The sequence below is a fragment of the Falco punctatus genome (assembly GCF_963210335.1).
Source record: "Falco punctatus genome assembly, chromosome: 10".
Classification (NCBI taxonomy): domain Eukaryota; kingdom Metazoa; phylum Chordata; class Aves; order Falconiformes; family Falconidae; genus Falco; species Falco punctatus.
The window spans coordinates 16706403-16732479 of record NC_137590.1 but is presented as its reverse complement, the minus strand read 5'-3'; the positions used below and the strand labels follow the sequence as shown (position 1 = coordinate 16732479).

Below are 26077 nucleotides of genomic sequence, written 5' to 3'. Positions count from 1 at the left end.
CAAATGTCCAGGCACATCCCACAGCCCCGAGGGACAGGGCACACTCCCCCTCTGGAGCACACCGCCAAGGGGCACCTGGCTGGGAAGCACCCACGGCTCCCAGGGCAGTGCCTGGGTCTTGGTTAGCTGAGCTGCATCTCACCTACGTGGCTGTCCATGCAAATGTGGCCACAGCCAGTGTGGGTGCAACTCTGTCCCCGGGGACACTGCCAGTCAGCCTCGCACTCCTCCACACACCTGCTGCCAGCTCTGTCCTGGCTCTCTGCAGGGGCACGGTGACCCGCTGTTACCTGGCTTTTCTCAGGGGGCTGGTGGCCAGCTCCTCCCTAGACAGGCTGCTCCCACTACCTCTGGGTATGGCCACGCACTCCCAAGTGCAGCCAGTGTTGCAGCACTTCTCCTCTTGCCGGCAGACACCGTCATCCAGACACTGGCTCCCATGCCTGCACCGGGGGTCCCAGCACAGCTCTGCCCGAGGGCACTCCCCAGGGTGATCTACAGGAGGAGGGGACCCAGGCAAGGGTGCAGGGTCCCAGCCCCGCTCGCATGCTGCTGCCCCGTACTGGTGGCCAGGCTGCCCATGCTCACCTCGGGCAGGGCGGGTGCAGCGCATGGCGCAGCCGGAGAAGCAGCACTTCTGCTGGGGACAGTCCCTGTCATGGGCACAGGAGTCCTCCACGCATGGCTCCGACATCTGCTGTGGCCTCACCTTCGGGCACTCTCCGGGTTTGTCTGAGAGGGGCAGGAAGGGGCAGGTGGGGCAGGCACCCCCCCGCGCTGTGGGCACCCACCTTCCTGGAGCCTTGGGACACCCTGCTGGCTGCACCCCAGGGGGCCTGAGCGCCTGCCCGGTGGCAGCACTGCTCTGCATCCTGCCCCACAGGAGGTGTGCCAGTGTGCCCAGCGGCATGCCGCACCACTGGCCTAGTGACTCCCCTCACTTCGTTCTGGGGCTGAGCACATGTAGCCACATCTGCTGCTGCAGCACTTCTCAGGCCCTGGGCACTGCCAGACCCCGGCACAGGCACTGCCAGTCCCCGGCACAGGCACTGCCGCATGGGGCCGTGGTGGTCCGCCCCTCCTTGGGCAGGGGGCAGATGCCGGGTTTCTCTGGGGGGCAGGAGGCAGCAGGGTTGGGGACATGGGGAGGTGACTGGAACCAGGGGGGACCCCTGCCCACCGCTTCCCCGCCCAGCGCAGGGCCAAGCAGCTCACGCCTCGGGACGGGGGCAGGCAGGGGTAGTCGCAGCCATGCCGGCAGCACTTGTCCGTGCCGGTGCAGTCGGTGTCGTGCCGGCACCAGGCTCTGCAGTGATAACTGGGAAGCAGCCCGGCATGGGCTGGGCAGAAGTTGGCCTTCCCTGCAGGGTACAGCACAGGGCGGCTGTGGTGCCCCTGGCACAGCTGCACAGACCCGCACCACAGCCCAGCCACCCCCGTGGGGGCCACTCGGCACCACAGTCCCCTCGGCACCGCGTCCCCCTTGGCAGTGCAGCCCCGGGGGATCAGGCACCACGGCGCGGCTCTGCCCCGCAGCAATGCTGCAGCATCTCCTCCCACAGGAGCGACGGGGCTGGCTCCAGACCCCTCTGCCGAGGGGCACGGGGACTGTGGAGAGGAGGCACCCTTTCCCCCGGGGCTCGCCAGTTTCAGCTGCCTGCCATGTCCCACCTTGGTGCTCAGCACTGCACAACCCTGCGCACCGGCCGCTGCAAGCACGTCTCCCTGCCGCTGCAGTCTCTGTGCTTCTGGCATGTGCCCTCCTGCCAGGCTGGCGTGGATGTGGGGAGCCTTGTGAGGAAAATGGCTCAGGCTGCACATAGGGCCAGGGATGCCAGCAAGGACCAGGACACATCTGTCCCCTCCACCAGTCCCAGGCTCCCACCCAGCCCTGCTCCACGCCCTCCCACCCCAGCCCTCACTGGGACAGCAGCAGAGAAGGCAGTGTGGCATCCCAGCTCTGGCTGCGGCTGCGGCTGCGGCTGTGGCGCTCACCTGCTGCCTCGGTGTGGCACTCTGGGCTGCACTGGTGCTGGCAGCACGTCTCCGGGTGTGGACAGTCTCCATCTCTGCGGCAGCTCTTCCAGTGGTGCCGCTCTGCAACACAGGCAGCAGTGGGGCTGGGGCAGTGTCTGCCTTACATAGGCTGAGGGGTCCCAACCACGGTACGGGGCAGCTTGGCACCGGGGACCCCAAGGTGGCCAGGTTGCAGGTCCCTGCAGCCCTTCCCTTCTGCTTTGCCAGGGTCCCCATCCCCTCAGCTCCTGGCACCACTCAGAGGCACAGGTCCGGGGCAGGCAGAGCTGTTGAAGCTCTGGGGCAGCTCCCATCCCCCTCACCTCGGCTGCCATGCGTGGCACTCCCGGCTGCACTGCTGGTGACAGCACACCTCAGATAGGGGACAGTCCTGGTCCTGGTGGCACCTCTGCTGGTGATGGGGCTGCGGGGTGGCTGGGGCAGGGCTGGCATCCTCTGCACCATGGAGCAGGGCCTGGCCAGCAGCGCTGGCAAGGAAGAGGTGAGGGCAGGATGGTGGCCTTGCTGGAAGGTGGCCTCGCTGGAGGGTGGCTTCACCATCCCCTTCCCACCCCAGTGCCTGCTTGGGAGTGGCACAGTGGGTCCCCACCCCAGCCGCTCTCTGCCTACTGCAGGTAACACCCTGGTGGCACCACATCCCCTAGCTCTGTGTCCCCCTGTGCGCATCTGGGCAATGCTGGTGCATGGCCAAAGCGGCAGCCCTGCCGGCAGTGCTTGCCCCCCACAGCACCATGTTGACAGGAGGCCCTGGCACAGGGAGGGAGCCGGGCAGGGGTAGCACTGGCCCCTGGCACAGCCAGGCTCAGCATGCAGTGCAGCCAGGCAGGTGAGCCTGCGGGTGATGGGGCAGCACTTGGTGCTGCCGGGGCAGTCGGTGTCCTGGGTGCAAGGGTCCCGGCACGGTGGCTCAGTGTCCAGTGAGAGGCTGATGGGGCAGGTGCCAGGTTTCACTGGGGACAGCAGTGAGAAGTTGAGGACAGGCAGTGGCTCTCCTGCCAGCCCCACCAGTCCTGGCAAAGGCCACTGCGGTGAGCATGGGGCGAGGGGGCTCCCGTTGCGCCTCAGGGTGGCTGCAGCCACGTGGCATCACCCCTGGTCCCCAAGCCACAGCCCTGCCTGCACTGCCCATCCCATCCTGTCTCGCCAGCTGGGGCTGTCAGCAGGCACTGGCTGCTGCCACAGCTGCTCTTGCAGCATTTCTGCTCGTTACGGCAGTCGTTGTCGCCTCGGCACCACTCCCAGCACGGCCCCACCAGCCCTGGCTGCACTGTGGGGCACTCCTCAGGTTTGGGTTGGTCTGGCGGAGCAGAGGCGGTTGTGAGGCTTCAGCATCCCCAACCAGCTGCCCTGCCCGTGCTTGGGGCTCCCTGGCCCCTTGCCATGGCCCACACACCCCCAGCACTCGGCAGCTATGTCCTGCCACTGGGTTCCCTTGCAGCTGCCAGGAGCTGCCGGTGCAGGGGAAGCAGCATGCGGCCGCCCCAAGGGCCCGTGGTGGTGAGGAGATGGCAGACACCTACAGCACAGAGGGTCCCTGTGGCTGCCCCACAATGAGCTGGGGCTCTTCCGCTGCCGTGCTCCCAGCCGGCTGCCACGAACGCCTTACCCTGCCCGGGCTCCAGGCAGGCAGGGCTGCAGCCCAGTGGGCAGCACTTCTGCGCTCCCAGGCAGTCCTTGTCCCCCAGGCAGGGGAAGGGGCAGGGGTAAAAAAGCCCCTCAGGGGCTGCTGCTGGGCAGGCACCAGGGTTCTCTGCAGTGCCAAATGGCACAGGGCCAAGAGGTGAGGCTGCACCGACCGTGTCCATGGGCAGCGACGGGAAACCTGCCCCTGCCCAGACCCCTCTGCCTGCCCCTGGCTGGACCCTTCCACATGCCCCATGTCGGCTTTAGGAGCCGTGGGCAGGAGGCTTCCAGCAGTGCACAGAGAGCTGCTCTGTGTGATGGGAATGGCACAGGGATGGAGGCAGGGAGGGGGGAGAAGGATGCTGGCTGCCCTGGGCAGAGGAGGTGCCGGTAGCCATGCTGTACCATACCTTCTGCCGGGGGGGTGCAGTGGAGCCAGCACTCCCAGGGGCAGCACTTGTGCCAGCTGGGGCAGCTGGAGTCATTGGTGCAGGGGGGGTCCAGGTGCAGGCAGCGCATGAAGTCCCGCGGGCACCTCCCCGGCTTCTGGGGCTCCCCTACAGTGGGACGGCAGCGTCAAGGCAGCACCAGGCAGCAGAGCTATTTGCCCTCCACTCCCCAGGGCATGGGGCATGGGTCCCCCCTGGGGGGGACACAGGGGACTGGAGTGGGGAGCACAGTTGCGGGGACAGGGTCCTGGCAGGAGCTTAGCCTCTCAGGGCTCACAGTAACCACCCCTCTCTGGCACAGCAGTGACCAGCCGATGGCAATGCCCGGGGCTGCCTGGCACAGCCTGGAGTGCAGCAGCCTTGCTGCCATGGCAGGAGAGGGACTGGTTGGAGCGGGGCTGGAGAATCCCTTGCAGGATAGACCCAGGGCTGCCGTACCCCCACACCAAGACCTGCACAGCACAGCATAGCACGGCACAGGGCCGTGTGTGCCCTCGCAAGGCAACAAGTGCCACAAGGAGTGCTGCTGGCCCTGTCAGTGGGAAGACAGCACCGAGACAGCACCAGCTGGAGGTCAGGATCCATCGCTGAGCATAATGTTGCCCCATGCATCCTCACTGCAAGCTGCTTCCTCCTCCTCTTCTTCCTTCCCCTCCTCTTCCTGGCACCCTGTGCTCACCTTGGCCACGCTGGGAAAATTGGGACAGCCCTGCCTTTGCCACAGGCGTGGGTGAGCTCCAGCTGGCGCCTGTGCCTAGGTCCTGCCTGCCATCCGGGAGATGTCACAGGAGCAGCAGTTTCTGCAAACACCCCTTGCTGGCTCCTGGCCGGGCTGTGCTGTTTGGGCTGCAAACAGAGACTCTGCCGGGAGGTTTCACTCCAAACAGCAGCTGTTTGGTTAAAACAAAGAAGGAACCCAGCCGTTGTGTTGGGGAGGGCAGAGCCGTGCTGCAGCTGAGCACAACCGCCCCTGGCATCACACCCACAGTGGGGGGCCCTGGCAGCGGGGGTCTGTGCCCAGGAAGCGGCACCCACAACCCAGGTCCCTTCGCCAGGGTTTGGGTCTGCACCAGTGGCTGGGGGCTGCATGCAGGGGTGGGGAAGGGATGAGAGGGGTGAAGGGTAGGGCCCGGATGCTGCAGGGCTGCAGATGTGGGGGTCTGTGCAGCCCCAGACCCTGCCTGCCCTTGCCAGCACCCCCCTCATGCCCACCTTTACCACGCAGCCCTAACTCTTCCCAGAGATCCCCTCCCTGGCACCAGGCTGGGCACTGGGCTCCGTGCGCACAGACCTCCCAGATCTAGGTCTGCCAGTGTCTGTGCGCGGCACCCAGGGAGGCCGGGAGATCCCCTGCCACACGTAGCACCCCGGAGTGCTGGCAGCTGCGCGTACAGGGTGCTGGGCATGCGTGTGGGGTGCTGGGGGTGCACATGTGCCCGTGCAGCCTGGGGTAGGAGAGGGCTCCCTGGGGCAGTAGGGCTGTGCCACAGGCACTGCAGCTGGCCGGGACACGGTCCCCACCAGCATGTGCCAGGCAGTGCCAGTGTGTGCTGGGCAGGGGCACGGTGGGGCTGGAGTGCACGGAGCTGGCCCCAGGACACCTGTGCCTGGCAGCTGCCAGGTTTGCTTGCCGGTAGTCACCACCCTTCTCCTCTGGTGCAGTGCCCGGCTCTGCCCTGAGGATGAGGAGACCCAGGAGGAGGAAAGCCCCCTGGCCTCATGGTGCTGCCAGGGATGTCATGTGTGTCCAGAGCTGAGCTGGGGCTGGGTTTAAAGTCTCTGGCAGGGATGCCCGGGGTGCTGGGGCAGCTGAAGCTGGGCTGCCAGCCACGGCAGGCTGGCTGTGCTGTGGGCAGGAGGAGCAGGAGGAGGGGCAGTTCCCAGAACCCACCGGCGCCCCGCCAGCCATCCTTATCTCTGGCTGAGCCCCTCTTTCAGGGCAGGGTGACCTGTGGGGCTGTGGAGGGCAGGTGGGGTCAGGCAGCTTCTGTCCCCTGCCGCACACAGCCCCATCCCTGCTGCAGCCACTGCCACCCCCTACCTGGGATTCCCTCCAGCCCTGCTTGCCCCTTGCCTGCCCAGCCTGGGGGCCATGGATATGTCCCACAGCTTGGCCCGGGCACAGCAGCAGGAGCAGCCAGAGGGGGTCTGTTGAGCCGGCCACCATTGTGCCACCCCACAGCCATGGCACAGCTCAGGCAGGTGTTGAATGGGACCACTCAGGTCCTGCACCATGAGGTAGGAGAGGTGTCCTGGGCCAGTTCAGTGTCCCAGTCCAGTGACAGGGCTGGGCTGGGAGTGGGGAGCGAGCAGGTCCTACTGGCCCCTGGCATGTGGGTGCTGCTCCCTGCCCCCTCCCCTGTCCAGGTGCTCTATCCACCCCAACCCATGACTGCTTTTCCAACCAGGTCTTCACACTTTGGGATGCAAATGAGCCCTTCCTTGGTGCAAGGAATCCAAGGGAACTGGTTTCTGCACTCTAGCATGACAGCTAAGGGGACATCATGCGGCCCCCCCGGGCCCCTGGGACAGTCACCATAGGGTGATGGTGGCTGGAGGGTACCCGCATGGAAACAGGAGCCTTTCCCTGCCCCAGGGCAGCACCTGCCTGCAGGGACAGCTGCCGCGTGCCTGCCTGCACCTCCCCGCCTGTGCATGGCCCCGGGCTGCCTGTGCCTCCTGGGGAGCTGCAGCAGAGCACAGGGATGGTGGCCCGGAGCAGAAAGCGGCCATGTGCTGGTTTATTCTGTTTCAGTGGTGAAGCAGCTGGGGCCAACAGGGATGCCAGGGTTCGCCTCTGTGCCCAGGCTGCCAGGAGCCTTGGCGTGGTGTGGGCAGCAGGCAGCCCTCGGTGGCACGGCTGGGAGGGGCTGGGGGTGCTGGGGACCACGGACAGGACCCATCAGAGCAATGCTGGTGCCATCTTGCTGGTGGTGCAGAGTGTCTGGCACAGGGACGAGCATGGGGTCAGCCGGCCCTGCTGGCAGCAGCACCTCTGCTCGCTCACAGGGGTGTGATGGCAGCGGGGTGGGGAGCGGCACCGAAACGGCAGCTCCTGGTGCAGCCCTTCCCAGCCAGGGCTAGGCTGTGCCTGGAAGAGATGGGTGAGGCAGTCAGTGCAGGATGGGTGCTCCCACTCTGAGGGATGGGGGGACCCTGGGGTGCCCGGGCCCCCCTCAGTCCCCTCCAGGCTGGACCTACTGCAACACTGAGACCTGTGCGGTGGCCCGGGCTGCTGCGCGCAGGAGGTGGCGGGCTGTGGGGGTCTTACCCCACAGTGGAGGGACGCATGCCCGGCCGCAGCCCTGCGGGCAGCACTTCTGGCCAGGGGGGCAATCCTTGTCCTGCAGGCACAGGAGGAGGCACTCAGCCACCTGGTCACCATCAGCCATGGGGGGACAGAGCCTGGGCCGCACTGGCACATGCAGAGAGAGGGAGGAGTGAGGGGTGTGTGTGCCCTCCCACCAAGAGGTAAGCCCCTCACCCAGCTCCTACCCCACAGGGACAGCAGCTGGGCCCCCACTCTCCCATTCCCTCCCGGGAGGGTCATGGTGAGGGGCAGCCCCTGGGGATGGCGGGTGCAGTCAAGGGTGTGCCAGCCCTGGCTGGCGAGGCTCAGCCTGGAACAAGGCAGGGAGGGGACACGGGGGATCTCAGCCCCACAGGGTGTCAACAGCCTTACCTTTGGTGGGCAGTTTGCAGATGTGGCCACAGCCAGTGGTGCAGCACTTGGTGGCCCCAGGGCAGTTGCCATCAGCATCACACAGCTCCAGGCAGGGTCCCAGGGAGCCCCGCAGCACCACGGGGCACGCGCCGGGCTTCACTGTGGCATGGCGGCTCCCTGGTGACAACGGGGATGGTGGCTGCGCCGGGACCCTGCTTCCCCCAGCCCCACTCCTGGCATGGCCTCAGTCTTAATCCTGCCCCTTGTCCTGCTCACTTATGAGGGCTGGGGCTGTGCCCCAGGTGGGTGTGCAGCACTGGGAGCTGCAGCTGGCAGCACATGCTGCCCAGGGCCTTGGATGGCTCGGCCGGGCACGGCCGCTGAGACTGGTCTGGTGGCATAGCCAGGCACACGCTGGGGAGGGGTGTGGGGTGGACACAGGAGAGCCACGGGGCAGCTATGGGGCAGCCACAGGCAGTCATGGGCAGTGCCAGTGCCAGACACACTTGGGTGGGGGATGCAGGTTTGGTGAGTGCCGGCGCCAGGGGGAGGGATGGCAGGGCTGTACCTGTGTCCCGGGGGGTGCAGGCCAGCCCACAGCCAGAGAAGCAGCACTTGTGGTCCCCAGGACAGTCCCGGTCATCGGCGCAGCGGTTGGGACAGGCAGTAGCTCTCCTCTGGACACGCTTCCATGGGCAGAAGCCAGGTTTGGCTGGAGGGGAGGGGAGGCTTGGGTCTCAGCGTGCAGCCAGCCTGTCCCTGCACCGCCTATGGGTCCCCCACAGAGTGATGGGGGACCACAGACCCATGGGGCTGTCCCATGGCAACCTCAGCCTGGCATGGGTACACCCAACCACCTTACCTGGCTCGGCACGCATGCAGCGGGCGCAGCAGCCGCGAATGCAGCACTTCTCCCCAGGGCTGCATGCGGTGTCATTGTGGCAGCTCATCCCACAGGTCACACCTCTGGTGCTGCTGGCATGGGGGCAGTAGCCTGGGCTCTCTGCAGAGGGAGATGCTCTGTGCGGCCACGTGCCCAGGGAGCGAGGCTTGCATTAGGGGCACCCAACACGGGCACCAGCCCCTGCCCGCATCCCACCCACCACCCAGTCCCCATACTGGCACCTCTCGGTGGGAGTCAGCGGTACCTGCAGTGGGGAGGAGGCAGGTCCTGACCTGCCTGCTCTGGCAGCACTTCTCAGCACCGGGGCAGCTGTGGTCGGAGAAGCAGTATAGTCTGTGGGGGCGTGGGGCTCCACTCCCCCCCGCTGGACACCTGCCCACTTTGCCGGGGGCAGGCAAGGCAGCGAGGGGCCAGCGTCCCTGCAGGGCCCAGCGTGGTGCTGGGATGACCATAGGGGCAGTGCCCTGGTCCCCAGCATGGTGCTGCTGGGCCAGGGCAGGTACCAGCTCCATGAACAGTGCCAAGAGCACCAGGAGGAGGGTGCGTTCGCCCAGCATTGCGCTGCTGTCGGGGAGCTGTGCCGCCGAGCCCACTGGACAGGATTTAAACACTGCTGGGGTGGGGCTGGCCAAACTGAGCTGCTCCTTCCCATGGCATCACCGTGTCAGGACCGTGGGAGTGCCGGGCATGAACAATCCAGCTCAGGGGAGACTCCCGGGACAGCACTGGGCTTGCAGCCCATGGCTGGCGCATCCTCTGCAGCACACCTTTTCCAGATCACCAGTGACCCGTGAGCAGCTGAGCCAGGGGGACAGTCAGCGCTCCCAGAGCGCCGGTGCCTGCACTCCCTGATGGTGAGCAGTGATGGGGCAGAGGGAAGCAGCATCCTGCCCCTGGTCCCCAGTGTCCACCTGGTCTGGCCCAGGGAGCATTGCCTGTTGCCTCCCGGCACACACGGAGCAGGGAGAGCTGCTGCGGAGAGCGATGGTGCTGAGCTGGGGGGCACCAGCCTGCAGCATCCACGCCGCAGGGAGATGAGGAACCAGCAATGGGCAACAGGCTGTGCTGGGCAGGGCGTGGGGCTCACTCTACCCTGGGGGACAGTTGTGCTCTGTCCCCTGCCAAAGGCAGGGGGCTCTGGGGGTGCTGGCCTCTCAAAGGCAGGTGGAACTGCTTGCTCTGGTCCTGGGGGCTGGGAGCAGGGCAGGCATAGGAAGGCCGGGGTGCCAGGAGCCCTGCAGGGAGTGGGAGTTGCCATGGAAAGTGGGGCAGGAGCAGGAGTGGGGCACAGCTCCGAGAAGGCAGGGGAGGGAGGGGGCAGGGGCAGGCATGGGGCAGAGGTGTGTGGGCTTCACTGCCCACGGCTCCTTCAGCCTTCTGTCGTGGGCAACATGCCACTGCTGGGCTGGGTGCGTGTGGGGCAGGAGCAGATTTGGGTGATGCTCATGTAACAGCACATGCTGGCAGTCTCCCTGTCCCCTGGCCACTGCAGAGCAGAGAGCAGCTCCACTCTGATGGGATGTGGCCATGGCTGTACCTTGACGGCCCCGCTCTGCACGTGTCTGCACAAAAGCAGAGGAGACAGTGCGCTGGGGCAGCCCGGGCCACGGGGCTGTGGGGCTGTGGGGCAGCCCCAGGCAGCGGCACAGGCTGGGGACCCTTGGAGACACAGTGCAGCCAGACAGCACTGACGCTTGTCATGTGGAGCCCTTCCAGTTGGTCCCAGCACCAGTGCCCAGCGTCAGCTGTGGTGGGCAGGATGCGGCTGGGAGCGGGCAGGGCGGCTGTCCAACCGGAGTGCAGCGGGACACAGAGGCGGCCACAGGAGTGGCAGGGAGAGGCTGCTTTATTGGTGACAGTGCCAGGGGCTGCGGTGCACCCCAAGCAGGGGACCCCGGGGAGGAAGCTGAGGCTGAAGGCTCCGAGCTGGGAGCGTGGCCAGACCGGGGAGGACGGTGCAGGGCCGGGGCCTGGGCGTGTGGGACTCGCGTTGGGCAGCAGCTTCCCTGTGGCTGGGCTGGCAGGAGGCGGCCGTGCCTGCAAAAGGAGCAGAGGGCTGTGAGTGGGACGGGCATGTGGATGCTGTGCCATGGGTGCTGCAGGATCCCTGGGGTTGGTGGGTGCCCGACTGACCTCAGTGGAGTGGTGTCACGCAGGAGACCTTGCCGCAACCATTCCTGCAGCACTTCTGGCTCCCGGAGCAGTTGGAATCCGTCTTGCACTGGTTTGTGCAAACGCCCAGCATGGGGATCCCTGGACTGACAGGTGGGCAGGTGCCAGGCTTCTCTGAAAAGGTGAAGGGACACAGCCTGAGACCTGCCAGCCTCGGCATGAGGGGCAGGGCTGACCCTGCAGTTCCTGGAGCCATAGGCATGGCCCTACCCCCGGCTGCCACGGGGGAAGGATGCCTGTGCCAGCCAGTGGCTCCCCCACCCTGCAGCACTGCTTGTTGGTGCTCCTGACAGCCTGACCCGATGGGGACATGTCGAGGAGGCCATGTGGCATTGTGGCCCCCCGCAGTCCCTGTGTTCAGCCTCCTGCTCAGGAGTGCATGGTCAGCACAGGATGCGCAGCTGCAGCACACGGCCCCAACAGCAGCCTTGGCCCCACTTTCCCCCACTGCCACCGTGGACAGCCCCAGCTGTGTGCTCATGGCATGTGTGCTCAGCCCCACAGATGGCCTGTGCCCTAGCTGGATGGGGCCCCTGCCTCGCCATCCTGCTGCCTGCCACCAGCACTGGGCTCCCAGCTCTGTACCACACTGTCCCCCAGGTGCACAGCCAGGCCAGTTCTGTCCTTTCAGGCGGCCATGGAGGTTCACATCCATGCTTTTGCAGCTGAAGATCTCAACGCCTGCTCCCGTCACCTGGGGCTGCTCTCCTGCAGGACCGCATGGCAAGCGTACTCAGCTGGGTGTCTGTGGGGCTGTGGCCAGCACAGGGCCGGGGATGACCCCGTTGGGAGACTCTTCCCAGGTGCGGGGTTGAGAGGCAGAACAGTGACCACGTCCTGGGCTGGTGGCCACCCACGAGGCTGAGTGGGGAACGAGGTCTGGGAGGGGGAGCGGCGCAGGCCCCTGCCCTCAGCACTGGCCCCAGCATCATTCGGAGGCGTCTACTCAACGCCTGTGTCTGTGGGAGGAGGAAGGGGTGAGCGTGGCCCAGCAGCAGCACACCCCAACCCTACTGGGCTCCCCACGCAGCCCCTGGTAACCGCGCTGCAGCCGGATGCGCAATCACAGCAGCCGCCCAGGCCTGCGGCTGCTCCCGCACCCTGGAGCCCCGGTGCTGCCGGCTGGGATAGGCTGTCGGCTCCGGCAGCGGCTCTGGCCCCAGGCAGCAGGGCCGGGAGCAGGAGGGAGCGTTACCGTCGGGCTTCTGGCAGGCCTTGCCGCAGGCCGCCGGGCAGCACTTGAGGGTGCTCTCGCAGTCGCCATCGGACTGGCACCCCACCGTGCAGTTCACCGCTTCCGTCGTCGCCGGGTCCGGGCACACGCCGGCTTTTGCTGCAAGGCAAAGGTGAGGGCGTGGGCAGGTGCCGGGGCTGCCGGGCCGTGGCAGGGTGAGGGCTGCCGGCCCGAGGCGGGAGATGCTGCTGCCGGCCCCAGGGCTGGGTCCAGGGATGCTGCTGAGCCCCGGCCCCCACCCCAGCAGGCCCCTGTGCTGGGAGTGATCCTGGCTGCTCGCCCGGGGCGTGCCGAGCCGTGCCGAGCCGAGCTGCGCCGAGCCGTGCGCTCATACTCACTGGTGACATTCTGGGCGGATGCTGGAGGCAGCTCTGCCCAGAGAGCCAGGAGCCCGGCCAGGACGAGCACGCTGCGGGCCTTGGGCATGGTGCGGGAGCCGGCGCTGCGCCTGCGGGGCCACCCGGCCGGCCTTTAAGCTCCTCTCCAGGTGGGGCCGGCGGGCGGGAGAGGGCTCAGCCTTCCGGGTGGCTCCAAGGGCCGGGCAGGGCCAGGCTCCCCCTTCGCGCTTGCACAACCCGAGTATCAGGTATCTGCCGCTGCTGGCTGCCGACCAGGGACCGGGCGGCCATGCTGAGAACTGGCTGGGCAGGAAGAGCAGCCAGACACCGGCACCAGCTGCGGCCCGGAGCGGCCGGGACACGGGCACAGGGCCGTCATGGCCCCGCGGGGCTCGGCCGTGCAGGTGCGGGAACGTGGCTGGCACTGCCAGCGGGGAGCGCGGCCGGCGCGGGTGCTCCAGGACGGGGAATCTGTCCCTGCTCCGACTCAGCCTGCCACTGCCCTGGCCATGGTCATGAGCTTCCACGGAGCCCCCAGCCTGGGCCACTGATGCCTGGAGGCCAGGATGAGCCGGCAGCATGGATGGGGCCTGTGGCTCCCCTGCCACTGCTGCTCGCCCAGCTCCTGCTCCAGCAACTTCTCCCCCGGCTTCTACTCCTCAACTGAAGAGCCCTCCATGCTGCCTGAGCCTCCGGGCAGATGCCTGCCCTGGGGCTTCCCTACACCTCCCCGGCAGCCACTGGAGCTCCTTCTGCCCAGCCGCAGCCTTGTCCCATGGCCCCCACTGTCCTTGCAGCCTCCAGCAGCCCTGGGGGATGGAGCCCGCACCACCTGGCAGTGCCAGTTGGGCGAGTGGCTGGCAGGGAGCGAGTGACTGGCACATTCTGGCTGCACCCCTGGTGCCCCAGGGCATGGCAGTGTGGGGGGCTGTATGGACCCAGAGCCCCTCGGCGTGGCAGCTCTCTGGGATACCCCTCCCACGGCACATGCGCTGCGCTCCGCCAGGCTGGGATGCTTTGTGGCACCTGGCAGCGTCAAGCCAGGACGTGTTTGGATAGGCCCAGCCAGCCAAAAGGCCCAGATCACCCGTGATGGCTGCCTGGCGCAGGCGCTGTCAGTGGTGGCTTTAATTCCTCCAGAGCTGCTGACAGAAGGGGAGCAGCTCAGCACTGCGACAGGGGGGCCAGGAGGAACCTGGCCCCTTTGCTTGCAGCTCCCAGTTTTGGCTCAATGCCTTAGGTTGCTGGGCTGCCATCATGACGTGGGCCATTATGTATGGTGCCAGTGCTGCCTGGCTGGGGGGCATGAGCTGGACCCCTCTGCTGGGGGGCAATCCCAGAGCATCCCAGCTCCCTGGGCCCCATCCTGGGCATGGTCGCAGGCTGAGCCTCTCCTGCATGGGGGGGGGGGGGTGTGTGTGAGACCTGCCCCATCCCCAGTGGCATGCCCTCATTGCTGGCAGAGGCTCCAGGGGCAGCCCTAGGTCTGGGCTGGAGCATCCCACAGACCTGCATGGGTCAGAGGTACATGGGACCAGGACACAGTCCCTGCCACAAGTCATGAGCTGGTGTCTGCTCTGCCGGCATCCGTTTCCAGGTATTTAACCCCACAGTCAACAATGTGGCATGGAGCAGCGTGGCAGTAAATCAGTAAATGTTTGCCTTTGCCTCTGGTCCCCTCCCTGCTACGGGTGTTTATGCAGGAACAGGAGCTGGTGTGGACAGCCCTGCCGCCTGCCCAGCCGCCACTCCGCACTTTGCTGCCGTCAGCTGTGTGGGATGATGTGTGGGGATGGGGGAAAGGGCCTGGGGCAGCGGGGAGAGCAGCAGGGCAGTCCTTGTCCCTGTGCCCTCTGGGCTGGGTGCCGTGAAGCTGCCAGGGAGGCTGCCAGGACCTGGCCGTGCTCAGGCTGGCCAGGATACTCCCACTATGCCCATGTGGCCAGGCCCCAATGGGGACAGCGCTTTGGGGAACTGGCCTGGGCTGGTGTTTCTAGCCCGGGGGCAACGTCAAGACTCCCTGTATAAAGACAGCTGTGTTGCAGCCCAGTAACCCCTGTGCCAGGGCCAGGGCACAGTGCTCCAGCGACCAGGGGTGGCAATGTGACTGCTGCAAGTGTGAGTGTCGCCTGCGTGGTGTGAGCACAGCTCTCCAGGATGTAGGCGAGGGACCAGTGCTGTCCCTGCCCGTGCTGCACAGGGACAGAGCCTGCCCAGACCCAGCAGCAGCTTTCCTGGAGCAGCAGCAGTGCTGCCAGTCTGACACTGCCCTCCCAGCAGCACCGTCCCCACTGCTAGAGCAGGGGCTGCCTTGGTGTCCCACCATGACTGAGCACCGCTGCCAGCGGCACTTGACTTTTGAGGGTGATTGCCCTGGTCTGACCCTGTAATTGCTCTGCCCAGCATGTGTGATGTCCTTGGTGCTGATGGTGAGCAGCCAGAGCTGGGAGGATGCAAGCAGAGATGCCAGCAGCTGGGCTGCACCAGAGCAGCTGGACAGGAGCAGATGGGAGCCCAGAAATGGACTTGCGGCAGAAGATGAGGGGGAAACCATGGAGGAAGGCGAGCTGTGGGGCACAGCATGGGCACTGACGGGTTTTCCCAAGGTTGTGGCCCAGTGTGCCTGGCTGGCTGCTGAGTAGCCAATCCAGCTGGAGCTGCCCCCATCCACCTGGAGCAGCTGCAGAGTGACTGAACGTGCTGGTGGCAGGGCCAGTGGCCCCAGCCCACACATTCAGTGTCACTTTCCGGGAGACAGAAATGCTTTGGCTCCTGTCCCCATTGCATGGCATTTGGGATGCTGCTGTCCTCACCCTGGCTCTGCCAGGTGCTTCCTCAACAGAGGCTGGGGGCAGCTGTAGGGAATGAGGCTCTGCCAGCAAGGCTGTGGGCAGCTGTCCTCGTGCCAAGGCAGGGAGCATCTGGCTGGGGACGTGGGATCAGCAGCCCCAAGCCTGACCCCGAAGGCTCTTCCCTGCAGCATCCCTGGGTGGCAGTGCCTGCCACCACTGAGCCCGGTCACGCTAGCTGTGCCCAAGCCCTGCGGGTGAAGGTGCTGGAGTCACGTCTCCCTGCCTGCTGAGGAAGGGTGGTCAATGATTAAAAGGGGAGCATTGCTGGACCAGGCAAAGTGCCCCTGGGTGGCTAGCTGGCCTCCCACTGCCAGCACGGAGCGGGGAAAGCAGGGGACAGCAGTAGAGAGGAATGTCCCTTCCTCTGGGAGACTTCAGTCCCCGGCAGTCAGCAACTCGGGGTCCCCACACTGTGCGCATGCTCTGACGCACGGGGAATTATCTGACCTCCTTGGGGTCCAGCCATGCACCCGCCTGGCAGCTGAAGGCCAGTGCACCCCATGGGTGGGAGAGCTCCCACCGTACTGCCGCGTCCTGCTGCTGCTGTCAAGACCTCCTGCCTGCCCATGCTGCCCGCGCTGCCCACATGGCCCAGGTCTTGGTGGTCCCTCTCCGTGCTGCAGAGCAGGAGCCTCGTGGCTTGGTGGTGGTGCATGGGGTGCCCCGGAGCTCTGTGCTGGTGTGGTTGGTCTTACCTGCTCATCTCATGTGGTCCTGAGCATGGCCTGAGCCAGTCCCGCAGCACCCCGAGAGCCAGCAGGACGCAGGTGCCCCATGCCCCCCAAGCACTCACCCATGCCCCCGGCAGCTGCAGTGGCCGGCTGCAGCTGGGCACACAGGGCAAGGATGCCCACGAGCAGAATGCCAGCAGACTTCATGGTGCTCCCCACGGGTGCTGGATGGCCAGTGCAGGTCAGTGGGGGTTTATATCCATGTGGGGCCGGGGAGGGGCTGCCGCACACATAACCTTTGGGTGCCGAAACTCTCACTGTGTTTCACAGTTGTGCCCGAGGCAGCAACAGCCCCACAATGTGTTATTGCCTGAGAAATCATTTACCACAGCTTCGCCCCAGCCCCAGCAGCCAGGCTGCAGCCAGGGTGGGGACATCAGCACCCGACAGCACCCTCCCCGGGGGAAAGGGAGACATGGCCATGGGCCAGGGCTGCCCCCACCACCATGGGGAGCCCAGAGGAAGAGGCTGAAACTCTCTGGCTTGGGCAAGAGGGGACAGGGGGAAGGCTGGTACGTCCTGAGTGGCCCAGAGGGTACAGACGGGACTTTCTTCCCATGGCTGCAGGAGCCGGGGGTGCTGGGGGAGGCTCACAAGCCAGGGGCAGAGGGCAACTAGTCTCACCGAGCTGCAGGACTCCATGCTGCAGATGTCAAGCACTGTCCTGGCGTGACAATTGAGTAGACAAGTTTATGGGACAGGAACCTTGGGGGACTGAGCCAGGAGGATGTTCCCCTGGGATGGCAGGCAGCCTGGCAGTGTGCCCACATCCTGCTGCATCTGCCCGCGGAGCTGTGGGTGACAGCCAGCCGGTCCCCGCAGGCAAGTGTGACCTCGGGGGGAGCAGAGCGTGGGAAGCCTGTGCGACGTGCCAGGCTGGGCACACCCACTGCTGTGCGCCGTGCACTGAGCACCATTCCTCTGTGGGGACAGGCGGGTGTCTGGGTGCCATCACGTCAGCCGGCTGCAGACGTGTCCCAGCAGATGGGTGCTCTGCCGGGGTTAGCACCGGGGCTGCCTTTCACCTCACTGCACACCGGGACCGGCGGGAGGCAGCCCTGGACGGGGTAGGGGAGCCCAAGGTCAACGGTGCGGGGAGGTCACAGAGAGCCTGGTGCAGCCAAGCGTGCGAAGGGTGACCGTGACGCGGGTGAGGTGTACTCGGTGCCGGCAGAGACCCCTCGGTGCTCCCACTGCCACGCCCCGAAACTCTGCCAAGCAGGACCTTTGCTCCCTGCTCCCCATCCCACACAGTGCAGGGCACGGCCAGGCTGCGCACATCCCTGACGGAGGGTCCATGCCGTGGCACCTCACGCTGCTGAATTGTAGCGGTGCTGGCACTGTGTCCTGCCAAATGGCAAAGGGCACAGGCAGGTGCTGCCAGTAGGTCGGGCAGTGGCAGCCTGGGGGGGGGGGGGGGGGGGGGGGCCTGGCAGTGCTGTAGCCAGGCATGGGGGGCAGCCCCGTGGCCGCAGTGGGTGGAGAGGGGCAGGACCTGGTTTTTCAAGGGGCTAGTGGAAGGGGCTCATCCGCTGCTGGAGCTGGAGCTGCAGAGAAAGGCCTTGGCCAGGGTCTGGGTGTATGGGGTGGGGCGAGGGGGGAGATGCTCCTCCGGGGGGGTTGTTGTGAGACCAGCCCAGCTGGGAGCAGGTGTGTTTGTGCTGAGGCAGACGTGACCTCTGCGGTCTCATACGGGGTTTTACAGCTCAACGATCGTTATTTCCCCACTTGGAAATTCTTGTTTGCGTCATCCCTGCTCCAAGTGGCCAAATGCACTTGTTGCTACAGAAACTCTTAGTCTGAAACAAAGGGAACCATTAGGAAGATAACCGGGGGCTGTGAAAGCAGTCCGTCACAGTTTATGTACCCAGGGGTCCCTCAGAGTGGCACCTTTGCCCCGACACCACACATGCCACAGTACCGTGGTGGTGATGCAGGAAGTCATCAGCCTCTGCCGAGCCGCGCCTGGTTGCTTTGGTTGGTGCTGGCGGCTCCTCGCTCTGTAAGGCTTTGGCCTCGCACCTTTTCTTACCCAGCTGCTGCGTGCCTGCCCTGTGTTACGGTGCATACCTGTGTGCCATTAATGACAGTGTGTTCAAGTCCTGCCAGCACAGAGCAGCATGAAGCCTGGTGTGTCCTCCTGCTACTGTCCCCTGGCCCGTGTTTTGTACCTCCAAACCCCCAGCTCCCTCCCTGCCTGCAGCCCCCTCCCTGCCCGCTGCCTGCTTCCTGCCTGCAACCCACTCCCTGCCTGTAGCCCCTTTCCCTCCCTGCCCACAGCCCCCTCCCTGCCTGCTGCCTGCTCCCTGCCCGTAGCTCCTTTCCTTCCTTGCCCCCTGCCCGCTCTCTGCCAGCTGCCCGCTGCCCGCTCCGAGCCGTGCTGCGCTGGGGCCGAGGCTGGGGCTGCGCGGCCCCCCCTGTGCTCCCACCCGCCGTGTCTCGCCGCTCCGTGGCCTCCGTGGGCAGCGGGCCCGATCCCGGCGCGGCATTCCGGGGGGCGGCCGGCAGAGGAGGCTGTTGCTCCGCCGGAGCGGGCCGGGCCGGGGAGCGGGGCCGGGCTCCGGGAGCCCCGGGCCCGTGTCCGGGGGCGGGGACCGTCGCGGGGCGCTCTGCCGGCCCGGGGCCGGGGCCGGGGGTCCAGGGCCGTAGTTAAGCGGCGGCGAGCGGCGCGGGGGCAGCGCCATGAAGCCGGGGCTGCTCCCGCTACTGCTGCTGCTGCTGCCCCCGGGCCCGCCCGGCCACTGCCGGCTGGCCTCGGGGCACAGCCTGCCAGGTGAGCCCCGGCCCCCCGGCCGGGGTGCGCTGGGTGGGCCACCTGCCGCAGAGCCCGCGGCCGAGCGGGCCTCCGGGAGGGTCGGGGAGGTGTCCCCCCGCGTCCCGCCTCTCCCGCCGGCACCGAGCCGTGCAAGGGGAGGGGGGTGGGGGGGCGCTGCCCAGGCTGGGGGGCCCTGCCTCCACCCCGTAACCCCCTGCCCGCCCTCCCAGGGAAGTACGGCGAGTGCCCCCCACCCAGCGGGACCCCCCTGAAGTCCTGCGACAGCTTCTGCTCCTCGGATGGCGACTGCCCGGGCAGCGAGCGCTGCTGCAGCACTGGCTGCGGGCGGGAGTGCCGGCTGCCCGCTGGAGGTGAGGGGGTGTCCATTCCCCAGCAGCCCCCGACGAGCCCGTGCTCTGCCCTCGGGGGGGGGGGGGGGGGGGGGGCGGGCGGGCTGCAGCCCTGCCAGACCCGCGCCCCGCCTGGCCTGGCCTGGTGGCCTGGCCGGGCTCATGCGAGAGCCACTGCCTGGGGGCTGCGTCCCGCGCAGGGGCCGGCGGGGGTGGCTGCTCCCCCGGCCCCCAGCCCCCCTGGCGAAGGGTGGCAGGGGTGCCTGTCGCTCCCTGCCGGCAAGACCCGGAGGCGGGCACCCCGCGGCTGGCTGGGCGGTGGGAGTAGGCAGGGGCTGGTGGGGTCCTGACCCTACTGGCAACCCCCAGCCAAGAGGGGCTCCTGCCCGCGGCCCAAGCCCGGCCTGGTGACCATCTGCCTGGTGGAGTGTGGCAGCGACAGCGAGTGCAGAGGCAGCGGGAAGTGCTGCAGCATGGGCTGCCACGTCCACTGCACGCAGCCGGTGCCAGGTAAGGGCAGCTGGGGGGCTTGGCGGGAGGGGGGCCACAGCCAGGACAGACCCCATGCGTGAGCCGGTGTCCTTCCCACCCACAGCCAAACCGGGCGTCTGCCCCAAGAGGAGGGTGCTGCACACCTTCGCCCCCTGCAACAGCTCCTGCAGTGATGACACCGATTGTCCCCACCGTGAGAAGTGCTGCTTCACCGGCTGCGGCCGCGGCTGCCTTCCTCCGGACAAACGTATCACAGCCTGGCACCTGCCCACCGGCTGGGACCACCGCCTGGGTCCTGCTGCCTCCAAAGGCCCTGTGTCCTCAGGTGACATCTGTCACCTCCCACCTGTGCGTGGCCCATGCAGGGGACTCTTCCGTCGCTATGCCTACAACCCTGCCACAGGGACCTGCCAGCCATTCATCTACGGTGGCTGTCAGGGGAATGCCAACAACTTCAGGATGGTGGAGGAGTGCCAGCAAGTCTGCCAGCAACTGGGTGAGAGTACAGGCTGGACTGGGCCATACTGGGCTGCCCCTGCCTGGGCAGAGGTGGGGGCTTGGCATGGGGTGGGAGCACAGAGCTGTACTGCTTGCAGCCAGGCAGCCGGACCTAGAAGGTCTGCTGGCCTCGCCACGGAGCGAGGGCAGCCTTGCCACAGCAGGGAAAGCAGCAGCATCCCCCATCACCCCGGCACACCGTACCCCTGGGCCCCAGTGTGCAGCCTGGGGTCTCCAGGTGTTTATGCTGGGTGGTTTCAAGCAGCTCACAGCTCTGTCCTGGGAGCTGGCGTCATCTTTGGTCAGCCAGGCAATAATGTTAGTAATCATAATTTTGCAGCCTGATTATCAAAGTAGGAAACCTGACCACCAAGGTGCTCAGCCTGCACGGGTTGGGAGAAAAGCCTGCTCTTGCAGTTTGCCTTCCCACACCACTGCTGAATGCATTTGGCACAGGGTGGGCATTTGGGAGAGCTGGCAGAGCCACGGTGGCCTGGGCAGGGGGGTGGCACTGTGAGGGCACTTGTCTGATTGTGACATTGTTCCTGAGTGTTACCACTGGTGGTTGAGGCTGTTGGTGGTTTAACAGCCACTGTGGCTGCTTGGTTTCTCTGGCATGGTGGTTGTGTCTGCGCAACACTGGAACCACAAGAGCTGCTCCTGGCAGTGCCATGTCCCTGGGGGTGTGGGCCAGGGGCCAGCCTGTGCCTGGGGCTGGGGGGCAGATGCTGAGGGGTGAATGCACCAGGAGTGAGTGCAGCAGCAGGTCTAGGGCCAGCTGTGCTCCCCAGTACCAGCACCCTAGTGCCCTCCCTACCCTGCCTGCAACTCCCGCCTCACTGTCCCCTTTTGTCACCCAGGGAGAGCCAAAGAGTGACACCACGGAGGAGAAAGCAGTGGGGCTGGCAGCCCCGGGGGCCAGAGTCTGGAGTGCCACTCTGCTCCATACAATAAAGCTGCCAGGATGCCTGGCTTGCAGCAGCCCAGTCTCCGCTGTCTCACCTGACCCACAGCTCCACATGCTCCCCAGTGCCTTCCTGCTTCCCTTCCCAGCCATGTCTACCTGTGCTGGTGCTGTAAGCCCAAACCCTGGCCTCAGCCTGGCCCCCACAGCAGGCAGCTGGGGCAGTGACCCTGGTACCTCGTGTGGCTGCATGGAGCTGGGCAGTGCTGGCTCTGGTGTGAAACATCCCTCCCAGACATGGCCCCTTCCCCGGGCCCTCAGTGGCCCCGCAGGGACAGCCCCCCCCCCCCCCCCCGCCCTGGCCAAGCACCTCCAGCTACTTAATGCCTGAGGAGAGCACGGCCGGGGGAGGCAAGTCACACTGCTGTGCTGGGTGTGGGACAGGCCATGGGTACCTGTCCCCATGCCAGCCTGCTGCCAGCTGGGCTCTGGGCTGGGGACGAGGCCTCGTGTCCTTCCCTGCTCGTCCTGCAGTGCTGGCTGGTCCCAATGCCTGTCCTGGGAGCTGCCATGTTCCTGCTGCTGCCTGGAGCTTGGCGTGGGTGGGTGCAGGGTGCAGCTAGGGCTGGGGGAGACGCAGGAGCAGCTCCCATGGGGGTGGCACCATCCCTGCTGGGCACCACCACCTGCAAGCCAGGAACCTGCAGGTCTTCCCCAGAAACACCTCCTGTCAGCACTCACATTGTATTAATTTGCTAATTAATGAGAGCCCAGAGAGGGGAGGGGTCTGTGCCTGAGTGGGCTGCCTGCAGATGCTGGGGATGTTCCTGGGAAGGCTGGTAAGAGCACAGAGCACCTGGTGTGCCTCAGGACAGTAGCACCACCACGGCCATCCCACAGTGGTGACACCCAGGCCTCTGCCTGCTGCACTGGGGAGCCTTGGGCTGGGCTCAGGGGTGGGCAAAGCAGGGGGGTGCACTGGGCCTGAGCTTGGCACGGCCTCCAGGCACGGGGGTGATGAATTGCGGGGCAGCTGCAGGAGAACCCTTGCTCTGGGCATCTACCGGGGAGCTGGTGCCAGACTGGTGGGTGATGCCCACCTGCTCTGGCAGTGCCTTGGTGCCCCTGACCTCCCGGGGCCAGGCTTAGGGGGTAGGAGTGCCTCAAGAGTGGCATTTACTCAAGCAGAGCAGGGTTTTGTGCCAAATCTGCAGCAACCAGATGGTGCCATGCTTGCTGCCTCCCCTTGTGCCACTGGTGAGCTCCGCAGGCAGAGACAGTGAGGAACTTGAAACAGAAAAGATGAAAACCTCCTGGAAGTGCCCATTTATTATTCAGCTCCCTTCCCCCCTGCTCTGCTCAGCCCTGAGCTGGTGCTGTGGCTGCATAGATGAAAGTCCCCATGTGGGGTGGGCAGGGGGGCCATCATCTCATCCCCAGGGCCCTGTCCCTGGAGCCAGTGTGTGGTGTGACCACTGTGTGGGAGCTCAGGCGGGAGCCCAGGGCTGCTCCCTGCTTGGTGCGAGGAGGGTGCCCAGCGCAGGCAGGCTGCCCCCCACTCAGCCCCCATCGGGCTGTCCTCCACAATCTGTCTCTTGGGGTTTAACAGCACTGGCTGCCTGAACGCTGCCACAGAGGCTGCTGCTCTGTAACGGCTTTAATAGCTCCTGTCTGTAACAGCCAGCTGCGGCGAGACGGGGATGGAGGTGCAGGGGGGCCTGGCAAGCGGCAGCCCCGGCCTCGTGGCACAGTGTGGATGGTGGCACAGCCACGCGTGGCATGCCGGCTGGCGGCACGGGGAAGCGGCCTCCCAAAATGGGTTTTTTATTACAGCCATACATCACCACGGCGGCCTGATGCGGGCAGACGGTGGTGATTTTTCTTCATGGTTTACAGACAAATGAGGGGAAGGAAAATTGATGCGAACTTTGCTATAGCGAGAGGTTGGGTGCGGGCAGGGAGCTGGTTATGGATGAGCTGGGGGCCGCTGGGGCTGCCTGCCCCTGGACCCCTCCTGGCACCCTTCTCTGGGCCGGATAGAAGGGAACCCTGGCAGCAGCAGGAGTGGGAACATTCATTGTGGCTGGTGTGGGGACTGTGCTGCTGCTCTGAGGGGCTGGAGGAGGGGGGGCTCAAGCTCCCTTGGCCCCCCATCATCCACGGCAGAGCCCTGAGCAGGCGGCTACACCCATCCCTTGTCAGAGGGATGCTCAGAGGGATGCTTGGGGGGTAGGACACCATGGGCAGGCTTATTAATTCCAGCAGATATTCATTAGCGCTGCAAACATGGTTTGGATGTGCGGTGGTGGGCAGGCTGCCGTCACCGGCTTCTGGCGAGATCTTGGCTGCTTTCACCACGATTAAAGTTGCCTCCAAACAGCACGGTCCTGCCCAGTATAAGATAACAGTTAATACCCTCAAATAGGGACTATCAGCTTCTCCATAAGGCCCATAAATATTAATACAATTCTAATTAGTTCCTTTAAATACATTGCCTAAATTAAGCGTTTCCTCGGCAGTAAATCAGCGGTTTGGCACTCTGCTCATGCCCATTAAGCAGATCACGACATCTCCCTGCCTGCCCGGCGCCGTGCCGTGCCCTGGCTGGTGCTGCTCCCGCCTCGGGGGTCCAACCTTCGGGCTGGGAAGGGGCGGGCGGGTTCCGGGCTGGAGCAGCCGGGGCCGCCGGGGCGGGGGGCTGCTGCGCGGCGGCGCTGCCCGGACCCGGCCGCCCCTCCCCCCGCCCTCGGGGCTCCGCGGCGGCAGGACCCGCAGAGCTCCGCGCCGGGCCGCGGGCTGGGGGCGCCCGGCGGAGCCCCCCAGGCGCAGAACCGGCAATGAACCGGCCGCCAGATCCAGGAGAGGGAGGGGAGGCGAGGCCCGGCCTCACGGCACAAGCAAAGTGCCCCGCGACCGGGATCGGGGTTGGCGCTGTTCGCGCACTGCCCCGGGTGCGTCCCGGTTCGCATTCCCGGGCGCCTGCACGGGAACGGGCCCCGCGGCCCGGGCACCCCCCTGACGGCGCCGTGCTGCCCCCGGCCTGCGCCCCCGGCAGCCCCGCCCCCGTCCAGCCCCGGACCCCCAAGCGGCCTCCAGCCGCCCCGGTCCCCCGTTCAGCCCCGGGCCCCCCAGCAGCCCCGTCCCGCAGCCCCGGGCCTCCCCCCTCAGCCCCGGCCCCCCCGTAGCCCCGCAGCCCCGCCGCCGCAGGGCGGAAGGGCCCCGTCGCCCCGGGGGCTGCAGGGACCTGCCGGGGGGCGGGGGCAACAGGGGCCGGGGCAGGGCCCCGGCGCCCGGGGGACCCGCTGCCGCCGCCCCGCAGCCGGGCTGGGTGCTCCTGCCGCGCCAGCCTGCTCTGGCCTTCGTCCCCGGCTCCGAGTCACCATCCTCTTCCTCCTGGGAGGCGGCAGCTGTGGCCGTCCTGCTCGGGCCTCTACCCTGGGGTCCCTTCGGGGGGCCTTGTGTGTGCCGAGCAGGAGGGTGAGCGTGTTGGAGAATGAGCGTGTGCACGCAGGGGCGTGCAGCGGAGTGAGCGTGCAAGGGAGGGGTGAGCGTGTACAGGAGTGAGCGTGCACGCAGGGGCATGCATGGCGGTGAGCGTGCAAGGGAGGGGTGAGCGTGTACAGGAGTGAGCGTGCACGCAGGGGCATGCATGGCGGTGAGCGTGCAAGGGAGGGGTGAGCGTGTACAGGAGTGAGCGTGCACACAGGGGCATGCATGGCAGTGAGCGTGCAAGGGAGGGGTGAGCGTGTACAGGAGTGAGCGTGCACACAGGGGCATGCATGGCGGTGAGCGTGCAAGGGAGGGATGAACGTGTACAGGAGTGAGCGTGCACGCAGGGGCATGCATGGCGGTGAGCGTGCAAGGGGATGAGCGTGTACAGGAGTGAGCGTGCATGCAGGGGCATGCATGGCGGTGAGCGTGCAAGGGGATGAGCGTGCATGAGGGGCGTGCACAGGGTGAGCAAGCACAGGGTGAGGGAGCAGGGTGCAGGTCTGGGGGGGGCGGATACGGCATGCATCGTCCCTGTGCTCTGGCATTGGTGGTACTGGAAAAGCGCAAATACCAAACTCATTTGCTTGAGGAGAAATTAATACGGTGTGAAGCCTGTAGTGGGTGATTTAAGAAGTGAATTTAAAATCTCAACACAAATAGATTTTTTTATAAGGTCAGAAGAAAGATTAAATGCTACAGACAAGCCCGGAACTTGCCATTTCCAGCATTGCTTTTACCATAAATATTTTGGGCTGGCACCATGTCCTGGCACTACCCACGTGGGTCAGAGCCTGCTTGTCGTGGCGGGGCGACATTGGCTCCAGGCGTGGTGCTGGGTGAGCAGGGGTGACCCTGGGGAGGGTGTGACATCTCACTGTCCCCTTCCTCATGCAGGCAGCCCAGATCACCGCAGGCCAGCAATGCACTATGGGCGGCGAGGGAGGAGAGGAGCTGCGTGGGGCCATGCTGTGGCAGCACTGGAGGGACCAGCTGTGGCCACCCTGGACTGGGCAGGATCCGGCCCCAGGCCCCTCCAGCACTGCTGCCAGCCGTGAAGGTGCCGGTGGTGCCAGGGAGAAATTGTGCAGCCCAAGTTGTGGTGCCCACCTGGTGGGACATGCGCCCGCTGCCAGCTCCCAGCTCCCCCTCCCGCTGCCTGGCAGGGACCAGGATTGATGGCAAGAGATTTGAAAGGCTCCAAATGTGGAGGTTATATTGCTGAGCCACCCCCATCCATCATGAGACGTTCATTATTAAGTAACACCCTGCACGCCGGGCTGATTTCACACCTTATCTGAACCCAGCAGCTGTGCCCTAAATCCTGAGCGCCGCAACTGTCTGGAGGAATTCGGCTGCCTGTGCTTAAAATTAGTGTTAGCATCTATCATTTCCCCACACCAAATGGCTTTTGTGTCGGCACTTGGCAGCGCTCATCCGTCACTGGGGCTCTGGGCTGCCCAGCTCCGTACCCTCTTTGTCACTGTCACAGGACCCCTTGTTGGCAAAATGTCACCCAAAGGACAAGTGCAACAGCTTGGCCTCTTCCTTTCACCCAGGCTGGTGGCACTGCCAGCGGTGAGGG

At 66.0% G+C, this 26077-nt stretch overlaps 2 protein-coding genes across 2 annotated transcripts; one reads left to right on the top strand and one right to left on the bottom strand.

Annotated features, from left to right (window-relative positions):
- Nucleotides 1-1029: 1029 nt before the first annotated feature.
- On the bottom strand, nucleotides 1030-12713 carry LOC308070382 (WAP four-disulfide core domain protein 2-like). The gene is made up of 4 exons (XM_080404198.1): nucleotides 12422-12713; nucleotides 12045-12182; nucleotides 10811-10963; nucleotides 1030-10714 (listed from the first exon to the last, which is right to left on the bottom strand). The coding sequence occupies exons 1-3, from the start codon at nucleotides 12507-12509 to the stop codon at nucleotides 10812-10814; spliced, it is 378 nt and encodes a 125-aa protein (XP_080260324.1). The 5' UTR covers nucleotides 12510-12713; the 3' UTR covers nucleotides 1030-10714; nucleotide 10811.
- Nucleotides 12714-17456: 4743 nt separating this feature from the next.
- On the top strand, nucleotides 17457-21080 carry LOC308070381 (uncharacterized protein). Its single transcript, XM_080404197.1, has 5 exons — nucleotides 17457-18777; nucleotides 18990-19130; nucleotides 19479-19619; nucleotides 19705-20097; nucleotides 20960-21080. The coding sequence occupies exons 1-5, from the start codon at nucleotides 18687-18689 to the stop codon at nucleotides 20974-20976; spliced, it is 783 nt and encodes a 260-aa protein (XP_080260323.1). The 5' UTR covers nucleotides 17457-18686; the 3' UTR covers nucleotides 20977-21080.
- Nucleotides 21081-26077: the final 4997 nt, after the last annotated feature.

Coding starts and splice junctions, on each gene's coding strand:
- LOC308070381 (XM_080404197.1), top strand. CDS start 18,687: ATGAAGCCGGGGCTGCTCCCGCTACTGCTGCTGCTGCTGCCCCCGGGC. Junction 19,131..19,478: donor GTGCCGGCTGCCCGCTGGAG/GTGAGGGGGTGT, acceptor GGCAACCCCCAG/CCAAGAGGGGCTCCTGCCCG. Junction 19,620..19,704: donor CTGCACGCAGCCGGTGCCAG/GTAAGGGCAGCT, acceptor TCCCACCCACAG/CCAAACCGGGCGTCTGCCCC.
- LOC308070382 (XM_080404198.1), bottom strand. CDS start 12,509: ATGCCCAAGGCCCGCAGCGTGCTCGTCCTGGCCGGGCTCCTGGCTCTC. Junction 12,183..12,421: donor ATCCGCCCAGAATGTCACCA/GTGAGTATGAGC, acceptor TTTGCCTTGCAG/CAAAAGCCGGCGTGTGCCCG. Junction 10,964..12,044: donor GGCCTGCCAGAAGCCCGACG/GTAACGCTCCCT, acceptor TCACCTTTTCAG/AGAAGCCTGGCACCTGCCCA.